The sequence below is a fragment of the Cylas formicarius genome, unplaced genomic scaffold (genome assembly GCF_029955315.1).
Source record: "Cylas formicarius isolate icCylForm1 unplaced genomic scaffold, icCylForm1.1 PGA_scaffold_8__14_contigs__length_24414737, whole genome shotgun sequence".
Lineage (NCBI taxonomy): Eukaryota > Metazoa > Arthropoda > Insecta > Coleoptera > Brentidae > Cylas > Cylas formicarius.
In genome coordinates this window covers 23,581,769-23,603,767 of record NW_026844361.1, presented here as the reverse complement: position 1 = coordinate 23,603,767, position 21,999 = coordinate 23,581,769, and the positions used below count along the sequence as shown (strand labels likewise).

Here is a 21,999-nt window from a genome sequence, read left to right as displayed (position 1 = left end):
TCCAGATCTGGCGCCTTCCGACTACTATTTGTTCCGGTCCCTGCAAAATTTTTTGGATGGCAAAACCTTTACCTCAAATGAAGATGTCAAAAACCACCTGAACCAGTTTTTTGCCAGCAAGGACCAAAACTTTTATGAGAGGGGAATTATGTTACTGCCAGAAAGATGGCAAAAGGTGTCGGACCAGAATGGCCAATATATAATTTAATAAAATATTTATTCATTATACGAAAACTGTCTTTCATGTTCCCCAAAAAAAACGAAATGACTTTCCGAACAACCCAATATAATAAATGTTTTATTGAGAATTCTTAACGTTATCCAAAATTTCTTCCGGAAGCCTTTGAGACTTGTCATGCATAATTTCATACTTAAAATGCCTCCTAATGTACATCCCCATTCTCTTGTTTTCTGAACAGATTTTTCCTGTCTGGATATTATCCAGGCTCTCGATGTTTCTGACATCCACATAAGTGCTGTATGTGATCCCTAATGTCTGAGAAATGGCCAGTTAATGGTCTAACAATGAAAAAAGCTATCGAAAAATTTTTCATTTACTCTTTAATTTAGATTAAATAAACGAAAGTATAAGTTCTATAAAATAATGCAAAAAATAAACAAAACAAAATTCGCTTAGAGTAAGATAAGCAAATTGTTATAATTATAAATCCTGTTTGAAATATTTATAAAAAGTTAACTTATGGACTTATATTTATTATTTGTTCTGTCTTTCCTAAGCAGTAGAATTTGGAAAAAAAATTTTAGAAGCAGAAGCGACACCGAAAGCTATAGACCCAATTCCTCAGTTTCAAAAATGAGAGGCCTTGTTAATGACTTCTGATAGTTAAACGTGTAAGGATTAATATTATTAATAATAATTAATGATTGTATATACAGAAAAGCACTTTTGTAAATCAATACCTATTCGATTTTTCCAAATTTTAACTGATTGTGATGATCTTTAGATGAACCTGGTTAGACTTATTAGTTGCAGTGGTGGTTTACGTGTTACGTGTTAAAAAAAAAGCACTTTTCTGAATGAATACCTTTTCGATTTTTTAGTTTTAGTGGTGGTTTACTAAAAACACTCCGAAGTCGTTTTTTCATACCGTAAAGTGAATGAAGATAAATGCTAATGTTGCAATTCCGTGAGATTTCTGGTGTGAGTTTCATCAGAAAGTAAATTGACATTTTCTTTGAACAGTGACGATATATGTATATTATTTTTTAATGACGCTTCAAAGCGATTTTTCATTCTTGGCTCATGCTCTATTGCCGCCCGTGAGTGATTTATAGCCCGCGCTGGCAGCAATCTTTTTGCGGTTCCTCCGGAAAAAAAGAACATAATCTGAGGGATAATGTCGTTTTTCCCGAGCACTAAATAAATTGAAATAAATTGAGCGAAGGAGAGGCCCCGAAATTTTGATCGCTGGTATTTACGACATTCCCGATAAGTGCCGAGTTATCGTGACCAATAATGTATTCTAATTTAATTATAATTTTTGAAATTTGATTGATTATTGTTGTGGTATTTGTGGTTAATTCGAAATGCAGATTTTTCTTCAGTTTTGTTTTCTTTATTTAGTTTAGATTAATTAATTGTCGTTATAGTTTGGATGATCAACTGCTTTTAAAATTTTTGAAAAAAATGTGAAAACACCAAATGTTTAACTTTTAAATTTTAAAAATCCAAAATCTCCATGTTGTACAAAATCGGCAGTTATATTATATATTACTGCGAATATCTCTTACATAGTTTAAATACTCGAGTAAAAAAGTGCTATATACAGGATGTCACTTAATAAATGTTATTTAATAAAATGTTATTAGGCACCAGTGGTATAGAGATTCAGGATGTCGAAGTTTTATTTTTTTTCTATAAATAATTTTTGATTTTGAACGTGTTAATTGAACTCTTTGTAGAGAGTGCTACTTACGTGTCCTTTCTTACTTTCAGACGCTCATAGCTTCTACGGTATTACGCTGTATTATATTTTTCAATTATTTTTACGTGAAAACCCGCCTCTTAGAAATCGTTAGGAGGAATTGTTTTCGAAATATTTTGGTTTAAAGTAACCGATTGAAGAGGTGTGTTCAAACAGTAAGGTGAACTTTAAGTTTTATCAAAAAGTATTTATTTATTTATAAAAATGTTGTCCCCTTTAAAGTAATCCCCCCCCAGATTTAATACACTTGTACCAATGTTCTTGAGTTGTGCCTTGAGTTATTTCAGCGATTTCTTCTTTATCTCATCAATCGTTCCAAACCTTCTTTCTTTTCAAGGGTTTCTTGAGTATCGGAACAGGAACAAGCCGCAGGCGGGCATGATTGTTGTGGTTTTTATTTGGCTAAAAAGTTAGACAGAAGCAACGATGAGTGAGCAGGTGCATTATCGTGATGCGAACTCCATCAATTGTTCTCCCTCAAATCTCAAACGGCGCATAACTTTACCGTACGTCTCTGCAGTATTGAGATTTGATCAAACGACGTGGTTTTTTCGGTCTTGGCGATTATGATTGCTTCGATTGGGACGACTAGCCTCTGGTTTCGACGTTTAACTGTTCAAAATTAAGCAGTTTCGGAGCAAACTGTGCTGTTAAACGTTTCATGCCCAAAACTTCGGAAATAGTGATTCGACGATTTTTCAACACCATTTGTTTCACTTCTTCAAAGCTTCCATCAGTTTGTACCACTTATAAACATTTTTTTTGCTTAAAGTAGATTCAATTTTTTTTGTAAAAAATTGTAAATCCTCTTTGAAACGCACTGTTATTGGTTATGATCGGTTGTGACGTCAATACGGACGGTAGCGTAGAGAAGCCATTAGAGAACGACAACGCGATCGTCTTGGTGGTTTTAATCTTAACTTTAGTCTTGATCCTGTCGTTTGTTTTTGTTATCATGTGTTTAGTATCAAAAAAAAAGTTTTAAAAATGACCGAAGCCGATTTTTTAAAAGTCAATTTGATAATTTACCTTTAGTGGTTTTAAATCAATATAAGATCGTAATTAGCTTAAAGTTTTCTAAACTGTAATAGGATGGATGCAAGTTCGAAGGGTTAAAGGGACACCTCAACATCGTGTTGACAAAAAACGACGGCCCTTATTTTCTGGTAGATGAATAAAAAGTTTAACTGACGTTTTACGGATTGTACTCAAGCACGATGGCACGATTTGTAATATTGTTTTTGTACTGCTTCCATTATTATCACGTAAAGCACACGAAGCCAAAAATAAACGTAAATAATATAAGTCTCGGCCTATAACCCGAGAATAACATGTAGCCCCGTCGATTGAAAAGAAGCGGTATGACGTCACGATCATTCCCGCGCGTTTAAAAGCAATAGCCGGGTGTCACAACTTGAATTATTTTTCGCAACCTAAATATTGGGTTTTGAGTTTTTATGTTTGGTATGCGTTATTTGTATACATAAACAAATATAAGTGTGGTTACGCCACTGAAACATAAGGTTCCAAAAAAAAAGAAGACGGCTCCGACGCCCGAAGCGGCAATAATTAGCCTCCGAGACTAAAACAAGTGAAAATCGGCGATTTTAATGGGGTTTTCGGTAAATTAAAAGGAAACTTTTCCGACAAACGCGTAACCGGAAAAGATTGGAAAATCGGCGGCGGCGTCATCCAACCCTTTCGGCCCGATTAAGTGGTGAGCGATGGCGTGTTAGAGCGGTAATTTTTTAATTACCCTTAGTGCGGGGGCGTAAAAGAAACTCAAACCGTTTCGTCGACGATATAGTTGGGACCGACTAAACTTTTAGTACATCCTGTTAAATTTTCCGGCCAAAAAGTCTCTCAATTGGAACAGTTATTTTTAATCACTGCGCCTAACTACGAGCGTAATTATATTTGCGTCTTTGTCTAACCTCTCGGCACTTCTGTATGCCTTTCCTTTACCTCGTCGACTAGTCGCGTCTCTCTCTCTCTAACCGTGCGTCAAAACAGATCCGTATTATACTCGATTGTCTTTTTGAGTTGCCACCACCGATTTAACTCTTTATAACATTTTGAAATTTTCTAATTGTTTTGTTATTAGTGTGATTAGAGTATTGGACATTTTAGGATCCCCTGAGTCAGCTCTTTGACAGACTCAACCTTTGTAGAATAGAAAATGTTAAGATTCGCTGGCTGTAATTACTTATACGAGGCTAGCGCCAAAATTTCCCGGCCTGACATACATGCAGCTCCAGTATCACGATAAAACATTGTCTTCTTTTAAGCATATATCTTAAAAGGCTGAGAAAAAAAATTGAAGTCTTACGTCAAATAGTTTTTTATTGTTGCGATTGTGGAAGAGGTGGTATTGAGTGATCGACGTTTAAGGGTTAAGGGTTAAGGAAAAGGATACAAGTGTTCATCGAATCCTGCATGATCATTTAGGTATGTATACGGTTAGTGCAAGATGGGTTTGGTACTCTGTGGGTCGGAACCGAAACCTGTGATAGAGACCATTGTGACGGGAGATGAAACTATGGTTCTCTATTATGACCCTTTATGGAAAAAAGAATCAATGGAGTGGCACCTCCAGGAGAATTCAGAGTCTGCCAGTCAACAAAAAAGGTGATGGCCACGATCTTTTGGAATTCTTTTGATAGATTTTAAAGAAACTAATACCACTGTCTAGGGTAAATATTACGCAACATTCTTACATAAATGGCGAGACTGCATACGTGTAAAACGTCGAGGAAAACTGACCAGACGCGTGCGTCTTTTGCACGAGAATGCACCTGTCCATACTGCTAGCGTTGCACAAGCTGCCATTTTAGAGTGTGGGTTCCAACAGATAAATTATCCTCCCTATGATTTAGATATGGCCCCCAGCGACTATTATTTGTTTGGATATTTGAAAAAAGACGACGAAGTTGAGTTAAAACAGGCTATTTTAGCTCATTTTGCAGATATGCCAAAATAATATTTTTTTAAAGGGATTGAGTTGTTAATAAAAAGATGTAATAAGTGTATTGAAGTTAAGGGGGATTATATTGAAAAATAATACAAAATTTTGGCGCTGCCCTCGTATATGAGTATATTATGTTTTTATACCAACTAAAGTGGTTTGGGTTCACATTTACTTGAAGTTGTTTCTGTGTGTGTAGCACATTAGATCTGATATCTGATATTAAAATTGTAATAATATGTGCTCACTGGTTTAATGAGCACAAGACGCACGTATGGCGGTTACTTAACTAAACTAAGTTTATACCCAATATGTCAGAACCAACGGTGCCAGTCAGAGAAGTTCTTTAAAAAGACACCGAAATTGTATGGAATCAGAATAATACATTTGTTATTACGTAACAAAAATGGCGAGAAAAGAAAAACTATATCGATTATTTCCGTGTTTGTAGATAGTAAAAAGTCGGGTGTCCTTTTATACGGATGGATGTGACAATGCATTAAGGAATCGGTCAGTCAGTTTCAGTCAAGCTCTGAAGAAGGGAACCGGAACAGTATTACAGTAGCATTTTGGAGTATGGAGTTGAAAAAACCTTATTTAGTAGAGACTATAAACACCGTTATCTGGTCTACGATGTAGGATACCAACTCTCGGATTTCCAGTTCTGCCGCCATCTGCGAATGAAAACTTTAAAAATTCCTGGCGACAGAGGGAATTCAAAACGAGAATATTCGGCCCATGTAATGCGCTCTATAAATGTTATCGCGCGGACCAACATTTGCTCTGCGAAGCTCTAACCAATATTTACTTTCACGATGGGATACAGGGACGGATCCGGATTAGCGCGGGATTAGATTAACCTATATTTATATTTTATAATCTGCAACGTCTGAGGCAGCTTGTTGACGATGCTGACTATCTTTTTAGAAATGTTTTCTGTTTCGCTTCGCCAAAGTAATTAACCCTATTTTTTAGCAATTATTTCTTATATGCCGACAATATGGTGTTCTTCAAGTATGATTAACCACAACAACCTTGACAAAATTTGAGGATCTGCATCTGATCTGATCTATATCTATATCTCTATAGATCATCGGGTCACAGCGGAAGGCCTGAATATCGGTCAGCACACACAATAAATCCTAAATACTAAATCCTTCTTCTTCTTCTCACGGAGGTCGGAAATCATCATCTCCATTATTGATTTTATCTCTATAGATCATCGGGTCACAGCGGAAGGCCTGAATATCGGTCAGCACAAACAATAAATCCTAAATACTAAATCCTTCTTCTTCTTCTCACGGAGGTCGGAAATCATCATCTCCATTATTGATTTTATCTCTATAGATCATCGGGTCACAGCGGAAGGCCTGAATATCGGTCAGCACACACAATAAATCCTAAATACTAAATCCTTCTTCTTCTCACGGAGGTCGGAAATCATCATCTCCATTATTGATTTTATCTCTATAGATCATCGGGTCACAGCGGAAGGCCTGAATATCGGTCAGCACACACAATAAATCCTAAATACTAAATCCTTCTTCTTCTTCTCACGGAGGTCGGAAATCATCATCTCCATTATTGATTTTATCTCTATAGATCATCGGGTCACAGCGGAAGGCCTGAATATCGGTCAGCACAAACAATAAATCCTAAATACTAAATCCTTCTTCTTCTTCTCACGGAGGTCGGAAATCATCATCTCCATTATTGATTTTATCTCTATAGATCATCGGGTCACAGCGGAAGGCCTGAATATCGGTCAGCACACACAATAAATCCTAAATACTAAATCCTTCTTCTTCTTCTCACGGAGGTCGGAAATCATCATCTCCATTATTGATTTTATCTCTATAGATCATCGGGTCACAGCGGAAGGCCTGAATATCGGTCAGCACAAACAATAAATCCTAAATACTAAATCCTTCTTCTTCTTCTCACGGAGGTCGGAAATCATCATCTCCATTATTGATTTTATCTCTATAGATCATCGGGTCACAGCGGAAGGCCTGAATATCGGTCAGCACACACAATAAATCCTAAATACTAAATCCTTCTTCTTCTTCTCACGGAGGTCGGAAATCATCATCTCCATTATTGATTTTATCTCTATAGATCATCGGGTCACAGCGGAAGGCCTGAATATCGGTCAGCACAAACAATAAATCCTAAATACTAAATCCTTCTTCTTCTTCTCACGGAGGTCGGAAATCATCATCTCCATTATTGATTTTATCTCTATAGATCATCGGGTCACAGCGGAAGGCCTGAATATCGGTCAGCACACACAATAAATCCTAAATACTGAATCCTTCTTCTTCTTCTCACGGAGGTCGGAAATCATCATCTCCATTATTGATTTTATCTCTATAGATCATCGGGTCACAGCGGAAGGCCTGAATATCGGTCAGCACACACAATAAATCCTAAATACTGAATCCTTCTTCTTCTTCTCACGGAGGTCGGAAATCATCATCTCCATTATTGATTTTATTGACTACCGCCCTGAACAATTCTGTCGAGCTACATCCATACCAATCTCGCAAACTTTTTAACCAAGAAGTTCTACTACGTCCTACACGTTCCCTTGATCTTTCCTTGGATGATTTTTAATGATTTGATAATGAATTTAAGTTGTTGTCTCGACCGCATAGAGACCTTTTCATTTTAATTAAAGCTTGTCTTGCTATTTCTAATCTACCGTTTAATTTCTCCAATTTGTTCGTTATTTTCAGTAATCAATGACCCCAGATAGTTGTATGATTGGACTCTTTCAAGTTTTGTGTAAGAGATCATCAAGTCAGCAGTAGCAGTTGGTTTTTTTTATATTACCATGAAAGTCTGTCAAACAGTCTGTCAATAATTTGTCCGTTAACGGTTATTCGAGAATCGTGTCCCTTCAGACATATGGTTTCGCTAGGATCTCAGCCTCTTCGGTCAAGCTATCGTCTTTGACTCTTGTCTGATTTCAATATTGTTTAGCCTAAATTTGAAAACACGCGCTTTGTGGCTTTGAAGCTTTTTGAAAAGTCTGCATATTGGGATAGAAACCATAACTTATTAATTTACAAAAATCGTTTTTACTCTAAACAGTTTTTCGTAGATTTTCTGGGGAAGAATTTAAATCAATACACGAAAATTCGAATACGCTCATTGGTTTCTGTTTAAAAATTCGGAAATAACTCTTGACAAATGGCACCTTTTCTGAGGAAACGTTGTTCCGTCTGTCTGAGCCTTCTCTTTAATTATGCAAAGTCTCGGTGCCCTTTTGTCCTTCTGAGATTTCGCAAAGGCGTCAGGAAATGAAAACTTTCTCGCCTGGAACAGGTGTTTTATTAACGCCTATCCGCGGGTATTCATTAAAATACGGCGTTAAAATTTCTTTGCTTTAATCCCCCGAGTCACCAGGAGTGACCGGCTCAGTTTTATCGCACCTCCGGGTTAAATAGAGCAAAGCAAAGCGAAGATGCGGTTAAAGCAAATATGGCGTCGCGTTCTTTTCGCGGTCCAGGATTGTTGTCGTTTGTTGTTGATGTTGCCCGACAAGAACTGTTACATTTTAAGAATAGGGATTTTTTTTTGATTAAACTGTTATATTAATTCATATAAACAGTACTTTCTTAGCTGTCGAAGCTTTGGAGTTATTTCTATTGGTTTTTCAGACTCCGTGTACCCTTTTTGATTGAAGTGCCGTATACATTTTATTACAATTTATTTCTTACCAGATACTAACAATATTCAATGTTGTTAGTCACGTGCGAAATCCAATTGAGATTGTGGTCGATGACTTCATAATCGTGGATGACGGACATCCGTCAAATTCTTGCGTAGGGTTTCCAAAATTTGAAAATGAGATATTTTGAAAATTCCTACACAAAGAAGCAGTTATTGGAATTTCTTAAGACGGAAACGTATGATATAAAGCATAATGTGGACAAATTGGCCAAGGAGCGGGGATTCAAAGTGCAATTTTAATAGAACTGATATCGGGACAGCTGAAGCAAAGTTTAAGAAGAGACAACACCTCGCCGAAATTTCTGAGGCAATAGAATTAATTAGAAGCGGAGTAGAAAAAATATCAGTGACGATAGTTATTGTTTTGATGCAGAATAACTATATTTCATAAATATTCTAGCGTTATTTATCATTCTAAAGTAATAATTAATAATAATCGAGGAATCTCACGGATGAAACTCTGAACAAATCCGTCAGCTCTCAGCATTTGTATGCAAGAAGTACTGAAGTACGGTTACGGAACGTCATTGTGGCATTGCGAATCTATTTATTGAGGGTTAGGAAGAGAAACCCACTAGAGGTAAGTCTGTGGTTAGACTTTCGTAAGCATTTACCAAAGTTAAATACCGGATATGTCGTAAACACGGTACATCGTCGGGCGAACTATACTTACGCTGCGTCATAGAAAATTAGCAGAAGTGTTTTTCACGATCTAAGAAAATTCATTGTGTACCTAAACCCATATAAAGTTCGACACTGCTGCTATGTGACGAAGGCATCGATTTATTTTAAAACCAAAAATATTTTTGGTTGTTAAAAATGGACATTCTGATATTTTCCTGCATGTAGAATAGTTATTATTTGACTTCTCTTAGATGGAGCTTTAATATTTTGTGGAATCACCAATCCATCCCTTATGGGGGTGTCGTTATCGTTCGGTTATCTATCTATATATTATATTCTCGCTATTCTCAGTCTCAGTGATTCTGTGTGATTTTCAATGCAAATTTCAAACGACGTAAAATGCGGAATTAACGTCACCATCAATAATCATCAATAACCTTGGGGACAATCTTCGTGAAAATCAGGATAACGTGGGCAGTAATAACAATATCTTAGAAAATTGAATTGAAAAATACAACAAATACACATGCAAAAAGGTGAAAATTTTCATTAAAACCTCAACTGAAATGCCTTGTGCAACATATTGTATAATAAAATAATAATAATAACAATCTAATTAATAGCAGAAAACCCGTTTGGTTACATTAGAAAATTTTTAGAAAACCCCTGACTAGTTGTCTTTCGGCGAGAAAGGACAACCCGAAAAGATTGCGCTACGGAAGAAAATATGGCGGCTGCAGCTTCTCAATTTCCGATCACGTCGCTGAAACGAGTGGGGAAATGCCGAAAATAATCGGGCGGCCCTTTAGCGAAGGAGTAATTAAAACAGAAGCGCCTTACAGGGCCTGATCAATTGTTGCTAAAATTTCTACCTGCCAGTAAGCATTCGCTCCCTAATGTAGTTATGCGTTATGGTAATATATATTGAATCGACGGAAGTAGTATAGCTAATACGATTCTCAACCAACAAGCTTGCACTATTATTACAACAAATTTATGTCAACTCGTAATTATACAAACTGTATCGTCAGAATTACTAGTCGAGTGGTTACAAGCTAGACTATTTTACCACGATCGTCTTAACCTAACTGAACACGATTTATCCATGTTCAACATACTATCCCACTTTTATTGGGTTGTTCGGAAAGTCATTTCGTTTTTTTTGGGGAACATGAAAGACAGTTTTCGTATAATGAATAAATATTTTATTAAATTATGTATTGGCCATTCTGGTCCGACACCTTTTGCCATCTTTCTGGCAGTAACATAATTCGCCTCTCATAAAAGTTTTGGTCCTTGCTGGCAAAAAACTGGTTCAGGTGGTTTTTGACATCTTCATTTGAGGTAAAGGTTTTGCCATCCAAAAAATTTTGCAGGGGCCGGAACAAATAGTAGTCGGAAGGCGCCAGATCTGGAGAATATGGTGGATGTTGCAGTACGTCCCATTCAAGCTGTAAAAGTTTTTGGCGAGTGACCAAACTTGTGTGGGGTCTCGCATTATCCTGGTGGAACACTACACCGTTCCTGTTGATTAATTCGGGCCTCTTCTCTTTAAGTGCATCATTCAATTTGTCCAGTTGATGACAATAGACTTCTGAATTAATCGTTGTATTGTCCGGCAAAAGCTCAAAAAAAAACGATTGCTTTGACATCCCACCAAACGGAGAGCATCACCTTTTTTTGGTGAATGTGGGCTTTTGACACGCTTTGAGCCGGTTCATCTTTTCTGCTCCATGACCTCTTGCGTTTAACATTGTTGTATACAACCCATTTTTCGTCCCCTTGCGCTTCAAAAATGGATCATTTTCTTGACGTTTGAGGAGCGAATCACACACATCAAGGCGACGACACAAATTTCGCTCCGTAAGGACATGGGGCACCCACACATCGAGCTTAAGCCCATGCCTTTCAAATGGCCATAAACAGTCGAATTCGACAAATTTAATCTCTCACCGATCTCTCGTGTGGTTATTCGCCGATTTGCATCAACTAATGCCTTTATCGCATCTTTGTCAGCTTCGACCGGCCTTCCAGACCGTGGTGCATCTTCGACATCAAAATTGCAGGATCGAAATTTTGCAAACCAGTTCTGGCACTGGCGTACTGTTAACACGCCTTCTCCATACACGTCCGTCAAGTTTTTTCTCGCTTGGACAGCATTTTTACCTTTTCTGAAGTAAAAAAAGTAAAATATGACGAAAATGTTGCTTATTGCTCTCCATATTTACAAGGACACCAACCAAAAACTACTGCGTAGAATTAATAGAACTTTTTCACACACAAGCCTTGCAATATCAGCTCTCAAGACATATAATGGTTATGCGGCTTAAGTGTGAAGTTGGTTTCGAAAAAACGAAATTAAGTCCTCTGACGGGAAAAAACGAAATGACTTTCCGAACAACCTTATAGTATCCTAGTCGTGCACTTAATCTGGAGTATACGAGGTCAGCCAAACCCAAGGTAGCTTGTGCTATATAAACCAACGCGGACTATTATTCTTGCCAGAGCTCACGTTAGATTTGGGTCCCTTCTTTTTTATTTCTGAATCTCAGTCGTCTCACCCGGGCAGCTGCGAGGACAACTCAAACCTGTAAAGGAAAACCATAACATTTCGTATAACTATGTAGCCAAACGATCGTCACCTGCAATGACCAGTAGGTTAAATCTAAAATATTTGCACGCTTCTTGGCTAACACCTCTGGAACACGAGTTACTAAATGGAGCCCACGATGCGGAAAAGAACAATTATGCACTTACGTCCAACTTTCTACTACTCCTATGCTTAACAGTATGCAACCAACATTTCATCAGGCCAACCAAAAAAGCAGCGCAGAATGATTTTGATATGAACTAAATGGATTTACATATTTTTTACGGGAAACTAAGCCACGACCACGAAGAAACAACAATGATTTTGCACACATCAAATCCCAATCATACATTATGGCTTCGTAGGACAGACCATATTTGAGGAGCCTTAAGGTAGAAATAATGTTAGTCTCATAACATCAACATACATAATACGTATTTTAACTTGAAATCGATGGCAGTCAGCTTGAGTATACGATACAGGACCAACATATAATATACTTACAAAACACACGTGAACTGGGACACGCGACTCTCACTGTATTTTCAATTCGTTTCCGCATTAAAAAGTCGTTTTTGCTACGTCCCGAAAAGACATTTTCCGAGAGCGGCCTTCGCTAAAGTAGTTTACAAAACGATCGCGTCGTTATATACGTGAAAGTTGGCCTCGACGGCGTGGTGGGGGCAGACTCAAATGCCGCATTTCGCAAACCGGAAAAGTTTTTAATAAGTTTATATTTAAATAAGCCGGAGGCGGTGCCTCGTAACGGTACCGTTTTTCGCCAGGACACCAAAGGCGTGCAAACAGGCGAACAAAAGGGCCCAACAGGTGGTGACCTGGAGACGATTTGTTAAGAGCTAAATGATAATGGGGAAGTAGACCCTTACCGAAGAGTTAAATTGAGGGTGGTCAGACTATAATTGTATTCGATAATTCACTACTCGAAAGTTGTTCAAAATTGCGGGGTACGTTCTACTCTTTCCCTATCCGCCCAGTTGGTGAGGGGGGTGGGTGAAACATAAGCAAGATTAGAGAGGTGTATTAGCAGGCTGTTATATAAAGTATAAGCTTCCAAAGAAATTGTAAGTGGCCTTCCTCGGTCGTTACCAGAGTTGTTTAAATTCGCTTTACCCAACACATTCAAACCCCCAAAACGTGCTGTCAACGGAATCAACCTTAAAATATGGGCGCGAAAGCGATTTAAATCAAAAGAGCCCGGGCGAATTGAAAGATGTCGATTGACGATCGAATTGATAGATCTAACCTTTATTACGTTTGTAGTAACTCGCTGCAAAAATTGTAAAATGGTTGAGTAACCGATAAATATTCCTAAAACCGATTTGTAAACATGCTTTCTATTTTTTTTTTAATATTTAGTATTTTTAGTAGACGTGAGCTTGGAGTATGAGGGAGCGGAGACTGATTATTATCCCTTTCAAATCTGTTATTATTTGGTACCTGTTAAAATGATGTTATTTAATACTGTGGATTAAACTAAAAGCAATTTTCTGATTTGTTAAAATCGACTTTTCTAACCTCCCCAACCCTCACCAACAGCTCGACGCCGCACCGCGAAAGAACAATTTCATTTGACCGGGCGCCGCTTGAATAATATTTTCATTAAGGGCGTTATTTTGCCGCTGTGCCGTATTATTAACGTCTCATGTAAAAATTTAAATTAAAGTTCGCGCGGGACGGGTGTCTTTGGACTTTTTTTTTAAATTAAAAATAAGCCCTAGAATCCCGCTGTCCCGTAAATCGTGCAAGAATATTGCGGTATCACGGTTAGGCGAATAATTATGACATATTAAATTATCCTGTTCTATCTCCGGTGCGTCGCTGTCCTAACGACCAGGGCGTTGAGTTCAGACCTCCCCTGCCCTAGAGTACTCTCAAGTCAGTTTTCTTCTTCTTTCCTAGTACTCTTAAATCGGCTGTCCTCTAATGGTGCATAGTTCGTTAGGAGGTGAATAATAGTTTCTTGCTCTTGTAAGCACAGCCTACATCTGCTGTTGCCGCCCAATCGTATGATACGAAGCTGCCTTCTTAGATGGCAGTGTCCTTTTAGGATAAGAATTCTAATTCATCCAATGCCTCAGTCCCAATGCAGAGAATCGCCCCCGGTAGCAATTTATTCAGCTCACTTTTCAGCAGAGTTTCATATACGTCTCCCCCCTTTGGGACAGCATCGGTGCTGAAGTCGGACATCCTGTTAAGACGGGCGTTTTAAAGACCCTACCTGTTGGAAAATTTTGTTCCGCCGTCTCCCCGGGCTAAAATCGAATAAATCACGGCGGTCTCACGTCAGAGACCCGCGAACAGAACAAGTTTTGTCTCCGGTTCCCTTTTACAACGTTGTCAAATTAATTACCTCGACTCTCGGAAGATATTTCAGTTCGGAAGTTCCGAGAGAAGTTTGTACCTTTTAAACGGAAAGCCTCCGGCGTCCCGAAGGAATACCGACGGGGAATTATTTAAATAGATGAGCATTGTGGTCATTAATAAAATTGGGGGCTCGAGCTGACGTAGTGGGGGAGCCCTCTCGCAGAGATTTCATGAAACGAGACTAAGAATTTGAAAGTTATCGGACTTCTTTTAATACAAAAAGGTGAAAATCTTAATAACAATCTCAACTTCATTAATGCCTTTTGCAACATAATTTATAATAATAACGTTTAAATAACAGTTAAATTCCAACCAAACATAACGTTAACATCGAGATTCATTTTTGTACAGAACCATCTTAGTTACACTACTACTTATCGGGGAAAAATCCTACAAGACTCCTGATTTCTGTGGTCCCGAAGAAATGAAAAATTTTTTCGACGTTACCTGACTGTCGCTCGGCGCGAAAAGACAACCGGAAAAGATGGCGCTATCGAAGAAAATTTCGCGGCTGCAGCTTTTCAATTTCCGATCACGTCGCTCAAACGAGCGGCGGTTCGTTATCGGGAAATGCCGAAAATACTCGAGGGCCCTTTAACGGACGAGTAATTAAAACTGTTGTCGGAGTTACTTTTCTCCAGAAGCGCCCTACAGGGCCGGATCAATTGTTGCCAACACATTTTCAACCTCGCTAGTAGTAGTAGTAGTGTTTTCGAACCAAGTAGTAGAGCTAAGAGGATTCTTGGCCAACATATGAATCGAAGCTAGTAGTACATCTAAGGGGGTTCTGGACCAAAATTCAATATACAAAACGCAATCTACTTCCTCTGGTATTGGTGGCTGATCTCAAGCAGACTTAGAGACTAGACGAAGTTAAAGTATACTTATTTGTTCTTAAAAAATGTGTGACCCCTTGCAAGTACAATTATCACGCGTATTAAGTTTTTATTCACCATTTAAATGTCGTTTTATCCCATCAAAGGGTTATACCAGCCTTTGGCCCGGTCTATCCCTTTGTCTCGTCCGATCTCACGTCTCTTGCAAATTTAATATCGTCCACCAAAATTCGGATACTACGTAATTAACTTTGCATATTCGGAACACCTTTATCAAACATCCCGGCCAAGTAAGATTAAGCCTGAATGGAGCAATCTACGTAGACATCCTTGCGGGAGAGCAGGGGTCTCGTCTGGTATTGTTCCCCGTAGGATATCCCGCCGTCTCCTACATCGCGTCCCGTTATTAATGGGGTGGGAAATCGTTACGCGATACAGTTTAAGCAATTAGCGTGAAAATTAGCTTTGCGGCCATGTCGAGGGGTACGTCGGAAAAGTGGCTCTAGCTACGCGTTAAAAGATGGCGGAGAATGTTACTTAACTTATTTACTATAAATTTAAAATGACGTTTGGGCAATAAAACTTAAAAAATGAAATCAAACTGACGCATCACACAAAATTAGCAAGATTATAATGTGTTCAATAAAATTGCACATTAACTAAAAAACGTTTTATTTTATTTTGGAAGGCTTTAGTAACACCACCGTTAACGCTTTTATTCCGTGGATATACAGGGTAATAAAATTGAGTTTGTTTCCGAAATTAAACATTTAGGGGTGATCTTGGATCCACAATTATGCTTTGGTAATCATGTTGAATATCTATGCAAAAAAATTGGTAAGAAAATAAGGTTTTTTAACCGTGTATCCCGGTTTTTATCGCAGTGGACTCGGATATTGGTGTATAATAGTATAATTTTGCCTCATTTTTCATATGTTTGTTCATTGCTTATATCTTGTACAAAAGAAGATTTAAATAAGTTACAGTTACAACAAAATATGAGAATCTCCTATAAAGAGTATGTTAGACCAGCTAAATTGGCTAAATGTCGAGCAGTTCATTGGAAGAGCAAGTTTAATGTTGGTTAGTTAGTCAGCACTTCAATGTTTCTATGGTAAAAACACCAAATCTACAGAACACTCTATTCTACGATGGTGTTTGTAATTTTAATGAACTGCCGGATAATATTAAGGGCGCGCCTTGCCCAAGAGTGTTCAAGAAGAGACTTACGGGGCATTTGGGAAGTTTATAGTTTTGTTTAAGCAAGTTTTACTTGCTTATGTAAATAGCCAAGTGCTAAATAAATAAATAAATAAATAATAATAAAAGCTTGCTGGTGGTCCTAATACTGTTATGGAAATATTTTTCTTAAACAATCAAATTAATCGAATGTTATGGAATTTATAAACGTGTTGAATATCGAAGTTTTAATATATTAATTTTTACCCATTATCCTTGAAACGAAGTGAAGGAGATGAGATAATAAAAATTTAGCATTGTGTATTAAATTTTCTCTTCCCTTATTTAACTGAATTGCCAATACGTCTTTTTCCGTAAATATATATATTAGTTAGGGTCTTTGTGCGGGTACAAACCGGCATTCGCCAGAGCGTATTACGATACAACGACCCATTTCTCTCGAGGCGATAACGTTCAGCATATTGTACGCGTTACCGAACAGGTACGGCAATCAAAACCCCGCATCCCGGATTTGAATACGATATTTGTAATTATAATTGAACGGTCCAATACGTCTAATGGTAACTTTAGATGATTTAGGATCTGTAATGTTTTGGTTAGTTAGTAATATTTTTTGCAGTATATCACAAAACTGTAGAACGAATACGTGAAATTGTTTGTTGAAGTATCGGTCGGTGTTTCAATTTTTTGTATTTAGTTGTTTGTATTGTATCGTATATTACGTATATTACGAACGTTTGAATTAAATTGAAATTTACCTATTAGTTAGCAGGTTAATCGGTTTCTAAACATATTCCTTGCAATACGCCATTGGGCAACACGAGTGTGAAAGGTTTGTAGGTAACGTTTGGAGGGTCGGAAGTTCTATTCGCATTGCCTTGTTTTAGGTTTACGTTAAGGCAGGTAAATATAAAAAAATACTATACTACGATTTGTGAATTGTGTTTTCCCAAAACGTGGTAAGTAAAGATACATACATTTTTTGGATGCCAACAAAAAAGTACAACCTGTCGAATCTAGCCAAGACTCACCCAAAAATCATCCTCCGACAGTATCCTAAAGACGTTTAATCCATTCGTCGGCCGGTCAACAGTTAACTGACCCGTCTGACGTCAACAGGCAACCAGTTATACACGAAGTCTCGACCCGCTCAAATCGCGTCGCCAGATTTAACCGACCAATGACCCACGGTGGCGTCCAAGTTCACGAAGCGTCATTTTTCGGAGACGAACGCGGGCTCGATCCCAGCCTCCCGTCGTAACTCGGCAGCTGGACTGACAACGTATCGAAGTCCTGGGAGCTCGACATCGGAAACCGGCGAACGCCGAGCGGAAAGACCCGAACATCGTGGGCGACCCGATCCTCGCCGACAATTACAGCACGCGGGGAGGTGCGGGCGCCGTTTTCTTTTGGTCCGCGTTCCTACGATTTTTTTTTGCATCCTTCTTGTTCTTCTTCTGCTTGTCCGACCGTGGTTCGACGATTGGGGGAAACGTCGAACGGCGTGGGTCGGAGATGGAAGAGGGATGGAGTTGTTTTAAACTGTCTTTCTTTTACGAGTACAATTTTCGATCAAGAACGTCATAAAATAAAAGTAAATAGTTGCAAAAAAAACAACCCAACTGACATTTTTTTGGAATTATTATAAGGTAACGCTTTCTATAGTTTTGGTGGTATAAGTTTTGTAAAATGTCCAATAAATACCAAAACGCTTTGAGTTTTATATCATTGCATCTACAACGTTTCATTCACCGTCAGGTATTTTCAAAGCGTTCTTAAAAACCACTTTTGCTCTTGGGGTTTTAAGCTTACCCCTAAAACTCTTATAAATCTAAAACCACCTTATAAATGGACCAACTATGAAACCAAAGCTGTAGGTTTAATATGTTTTTAAAAATATTGCCCCAACAATTTTTAAAAAACGTGGTAAAAGTACAGAAAAAAATATGACGTTATGTAAACATCACTTAATAATCATAGTTTCAGGTATCGAATCTGTCTTGCTAATAAAAAATTACACCTCATCAGGACCACTCACACAAAGTAACTTAGTAATGGACACTTAATTTGCTTTCCGTATGTTCAAAATATCACCAATAAAAAATTCTGAAAAAACATCACTTGCATTTCTCCTAAAATCTCGATCGATGGGTTAAAAATAAAATTCTCCTTAAGATGCAGGAGCCTACAATATACTCGGCAGCTGTGACATCGAAGAAAGAAATATAAAAATATTAACTGGACTAAAAGAATCTGTGGTGATCAGTCAGACGACCAGTTTTTTTCTTCTCTATTCCTTTTTTTTTTCTCATCTATTTTTTCTCCTGCCAAGATATTGTTGGAGTATTTTCGAAACACTGATAGTCAAAATGTCACTCCAAATGGTGTGATAGAGCTTTTTTTAATACACATTTATTAATCAATACGCCATTACACAAAGCCTGTAAAGTTGAAATTCTCAACCGTCTATCATGACCGTGACGTACGAATAAGAAGCTTTCATTATCTGAAATGAAAACATCAGCAAAATTTATTCGTCAATGCTTTCTATATTGTATACTGCTAGAGCCGATCCAGTTTTCATTGCGTCGAATGGCCCTATCGTCAGCGCCAAAGGTTTCTGAGCCCGCATCATCATGATGAGCAGCATTTTTTTCGCTCGTTCAGTGTACTCGTACCATAAAGATTCGTACAAGGCATCGGCAATGGCTAAGCTCTGTAAGAACCACGCTAGCATCAAAATCCAAAGGGTAACAACTTGCAAACTGACGTTCTCTTGTACCCTAGAAGAATCTAGATGCAACCAGCTACACAAAGAAAAACTGACTAACTTTAAAGTTAGTAAAAAAATGGTTACAAATGTCAAACCATTTCTTTAAATGTCATGTGTGCCGCTCTCTTATAATTCTGGGAATACCGTACCTAGATGCATAAATATGAAAGAGTTTACCTGGACTTGAATCTCGTTCGCGCTCCAGCCCAACACGAACGTTTGCACCAGCAGGGTGTAAAAGAAAAGTATGGGCGATGGCAGCAACTTCGTTTCAAACTAAAACCGAACGACAGCCGTGATGTTCGTCACAAAGTCCCTGCGAATAATTACCGAAATGAACTGCAACGACACCACCGCGAAATTGAGAGAGTTCAAGAGGTACTCCAGAAGGATCAGGTACTTCACCGACCCGTTCATAGTCTCGACGAACCTGCAAATATAACACTGAAGCTTCGCAGGACATTGCGAATACTCAAACTCACCCGACGACCTCCTGGTGATCGACGACGAGCATTTTCAAGCAGCTCACCACGTCGCTGTCCCTGTGGTTTAGCTTCGAGAACTCAATCTGCAACTTTTTCAGCATCGATGGCGCGAATATCATGCAGGAAATAAAGACGATCTTGGTAGACACCACCGCGAACGTATTCATGCAAAGACAAAGATCGTTTATGGCAACGAGGAGAGTGGCGTGTCTCTCGCGATCTAAAGAATGGCTATACAGGCCTATGGCAAAAGGTTTATCCTGTGACTCGTTGTAGAGGACGTTGTGCCTGTCGATCGAGCGTCGCAGGAACCAATTCTCCAGAATGATGCAAACGACCGCACCGCTGGTGCTGAATAAAATGTTCAGGTTGAAAGTTCTGCAAAATTGTGCTCGCCGCGAATGGAATCGCAGCAGGTTCCAGTCGCAGGAATTTAGTATGGATCGTTCCTCGCTCGCGACTCGTACCAGAACCTTTTGGAACTTGCCTGTCTGGCACATGAGCGAAGCTATCTGCACGATAAACAGAAGTATAATGTAGGACAGTATCCGGAACATTTCTTCTGTGCTTTTGGTTGACTTTTCACGCACGGTTTGGAGGCACATGGACGTCAGCATTATGGGGAAGTAGGCTCTAGCACATGCCGAGTAAAGGCTATAGATCTTTTGGAGGACTTCGTGACGAGAGGCCAACGACAGCCTCCACGTACCGGCGACTACCATACAGTATTTCGACACCCTCAAGATTTGAGGCGGTAGGTTTGCCATCCCTAAAAACTAGTCCCTCTTGTAGGCTACTAATCTGGCGTTGTGAATGGGGTGTCGTTCAAAATGCACGAGGTTTCCGAAGGCGGGACATTTTTATACCGCTTGGGAGTTTCGACATTTGCGACATTTTCCTGGGATCGTATACTTTATTCCTGAGGCCTGTAGTTATGTCCGCAATGCCGCCACGGTCCGCCCCTTTGAGCCGCACCCTGTGATTACCGGGAATATTAAATTTATCGGGGAGAGTCGGCTTTGAAGATGGACGTTGGTTTCGTCCTGCGGTCAAGTTCTTTTGTGCTGCAGTACGCCTCTGAATGGAAATACAGGTTGACAATGATGAGGGAGAAGGAGATAAGCACTCTTTTTAAAAAAACTGGCGTGTGCTTACGTTTAAAAATAAGATACTGTTTTCAGAATACTTTTGGTGAAAAAAAAAAGACGACGCAAACAGATTTTTTAAAAATTTTCTCATTTTTGAGATACGGGATGTTTTTGAAATTATTACAACTCGGGCTAGTGTAGGTATCATTTTTATTGAGTGACTTGTCGAAAAGGTAGTGACGGTTCTCTACGTAGATTTTAGCGTAAATTAGTATACGATTTCAAGTCGAAAAGTTACCCGACGTCACTTCAAATTTTAAATGGGTAAGTACCTTTCTATATATATATATATATATATATATATATATATATATATATATATATATATATATATATATATATATATATATATATATATATATATATATATATATATATATATATATATATATATATATATTTTTTAATCGATGGCTTTAAAATTAAGCTTGCAAGACAAGAAACCTCTCTGATCATCAGTGATTTTATCCAGGTTTGTTTTTGTGTGAACAATTTCCAGTATACATGTTAATTTAAAGAATGTCAATCCTGAATAAAACTCTCCCCAAAACCCAAAGCACTTTTGTATTGGAACGCCTATTACATGATTGGTTACTCTCGTCCGTTCTGACTGAGCATACGTGACCTTTGGCGGTCATACGAAAGATGTCGCTAACACGTTTTCATCGTTCAAGGCAAACCCATGGATACATCTTCCAGGTTCTGCATTGCCTCTTCCATGCTTGTTGAAAGGCACCACCTCGACACGCCACTGGAGTTTTAAGTTTATGATCATTTCACCAGTCGTAATATGGTCGGCAGTTTTATTTTTGTAAAACAATATTCGTAATTTCAAGTCCTCTTTTAAGACAAGTTGATCAATCACAATATTATCCACACCTTTTAAAGTCATTACGTTCGAAATATTAAGCGGGTTATGGTGTGATTCGAGCCCAAAACGGTTTTTTTTTTAATGTGAATCTGGAATCTCTTCTCGAACTGCGTTTGGTGCTTTGCTTATAAGGAAACGCAGCGATGAGGTCAGTACGAAATCGGATCGGCCGCCATTCGCAACAGTATCGCCTGCTTTAGCGATAATTAAATTATCGCTGACGTTTAATTTCGTAGCGTCTTCTGACTACTCACGTTAATTTCAATGTTGATGTCGACGCTTGCGTATTTTATCCATCTGCTATGGAAGGATTGGGCGTTGGCGTTTTCTGTGAATGTGACGATGAAAATTTGCTCATGTTGGGCAGCGATTAAATTAATGAAAGTTTCTTCCCACTGCACTGTACCTTTCGCAAGTCCAGACAGTAGGTGACGCAAT

The 21,999-nt window shown here is 38.5% G+C and overlaps 2 protein-coding genes across 3 annotated transcripts in view; both read right to left on the bottom strand.

Moving 5' to 3' along the window:
* Window positions 1-17,545, bottom strand: part of LOC132706375 (uncharacterized) — a 55,994-nt gene extending 38,449 nt beyond the window's left edge. The window contains exon 1 of the mRNA XM_060677680.1: window positions 17,316-17,545. The gene's annotated coding sequence lies outside the window, so the exon portion shown is untranslated. The remainder of the gene's footprint in view (window positions 1-17,315) is intronic.
* Window positions 17,546-18,670: 1,125 nt separating this feature from the next.
* LOC132706291 (odorant receptor 30a-like) lies at window positions 18,671-20,444 on the bottom strand. 2 transcript variants are annotated; one of them, XR_009619575.1, is made up of 5 exons: window positions 19,540-20,444; window positions 19,388-19,487; window positions 19,235-19,333; window positions 18,845-19,067; window positions 18,671-18,790 (listed from the first exon to the last, which is right to left on the bottom strand). XR_009619575.1 is itself a non-coding variant. In XM_060677545.1 (5 exons), exons 1-5 carry the CDS (start codon window positions 20,307-20,309, stop codon window positions 18,743-18,745), a joined length of 1,173 nt encoding a protein of 390 aa, XP_060533528.1. In that variant the 5' UTR covers window positions 20,310-20,442; the 3' UTR covers window positions 18,671-18,742. The 2 variants fall into 2 exon arrangements, 1 of the variants encoding a protein (XP_060533528.1); XM_060677545.1 differs by having other exon boundaries at window positions 18,845-19,000; window positions 19,540-20,442.
* Between the last annotated feature and the right edge of the window lie 1,555 nt (window positions 20,445-21,999).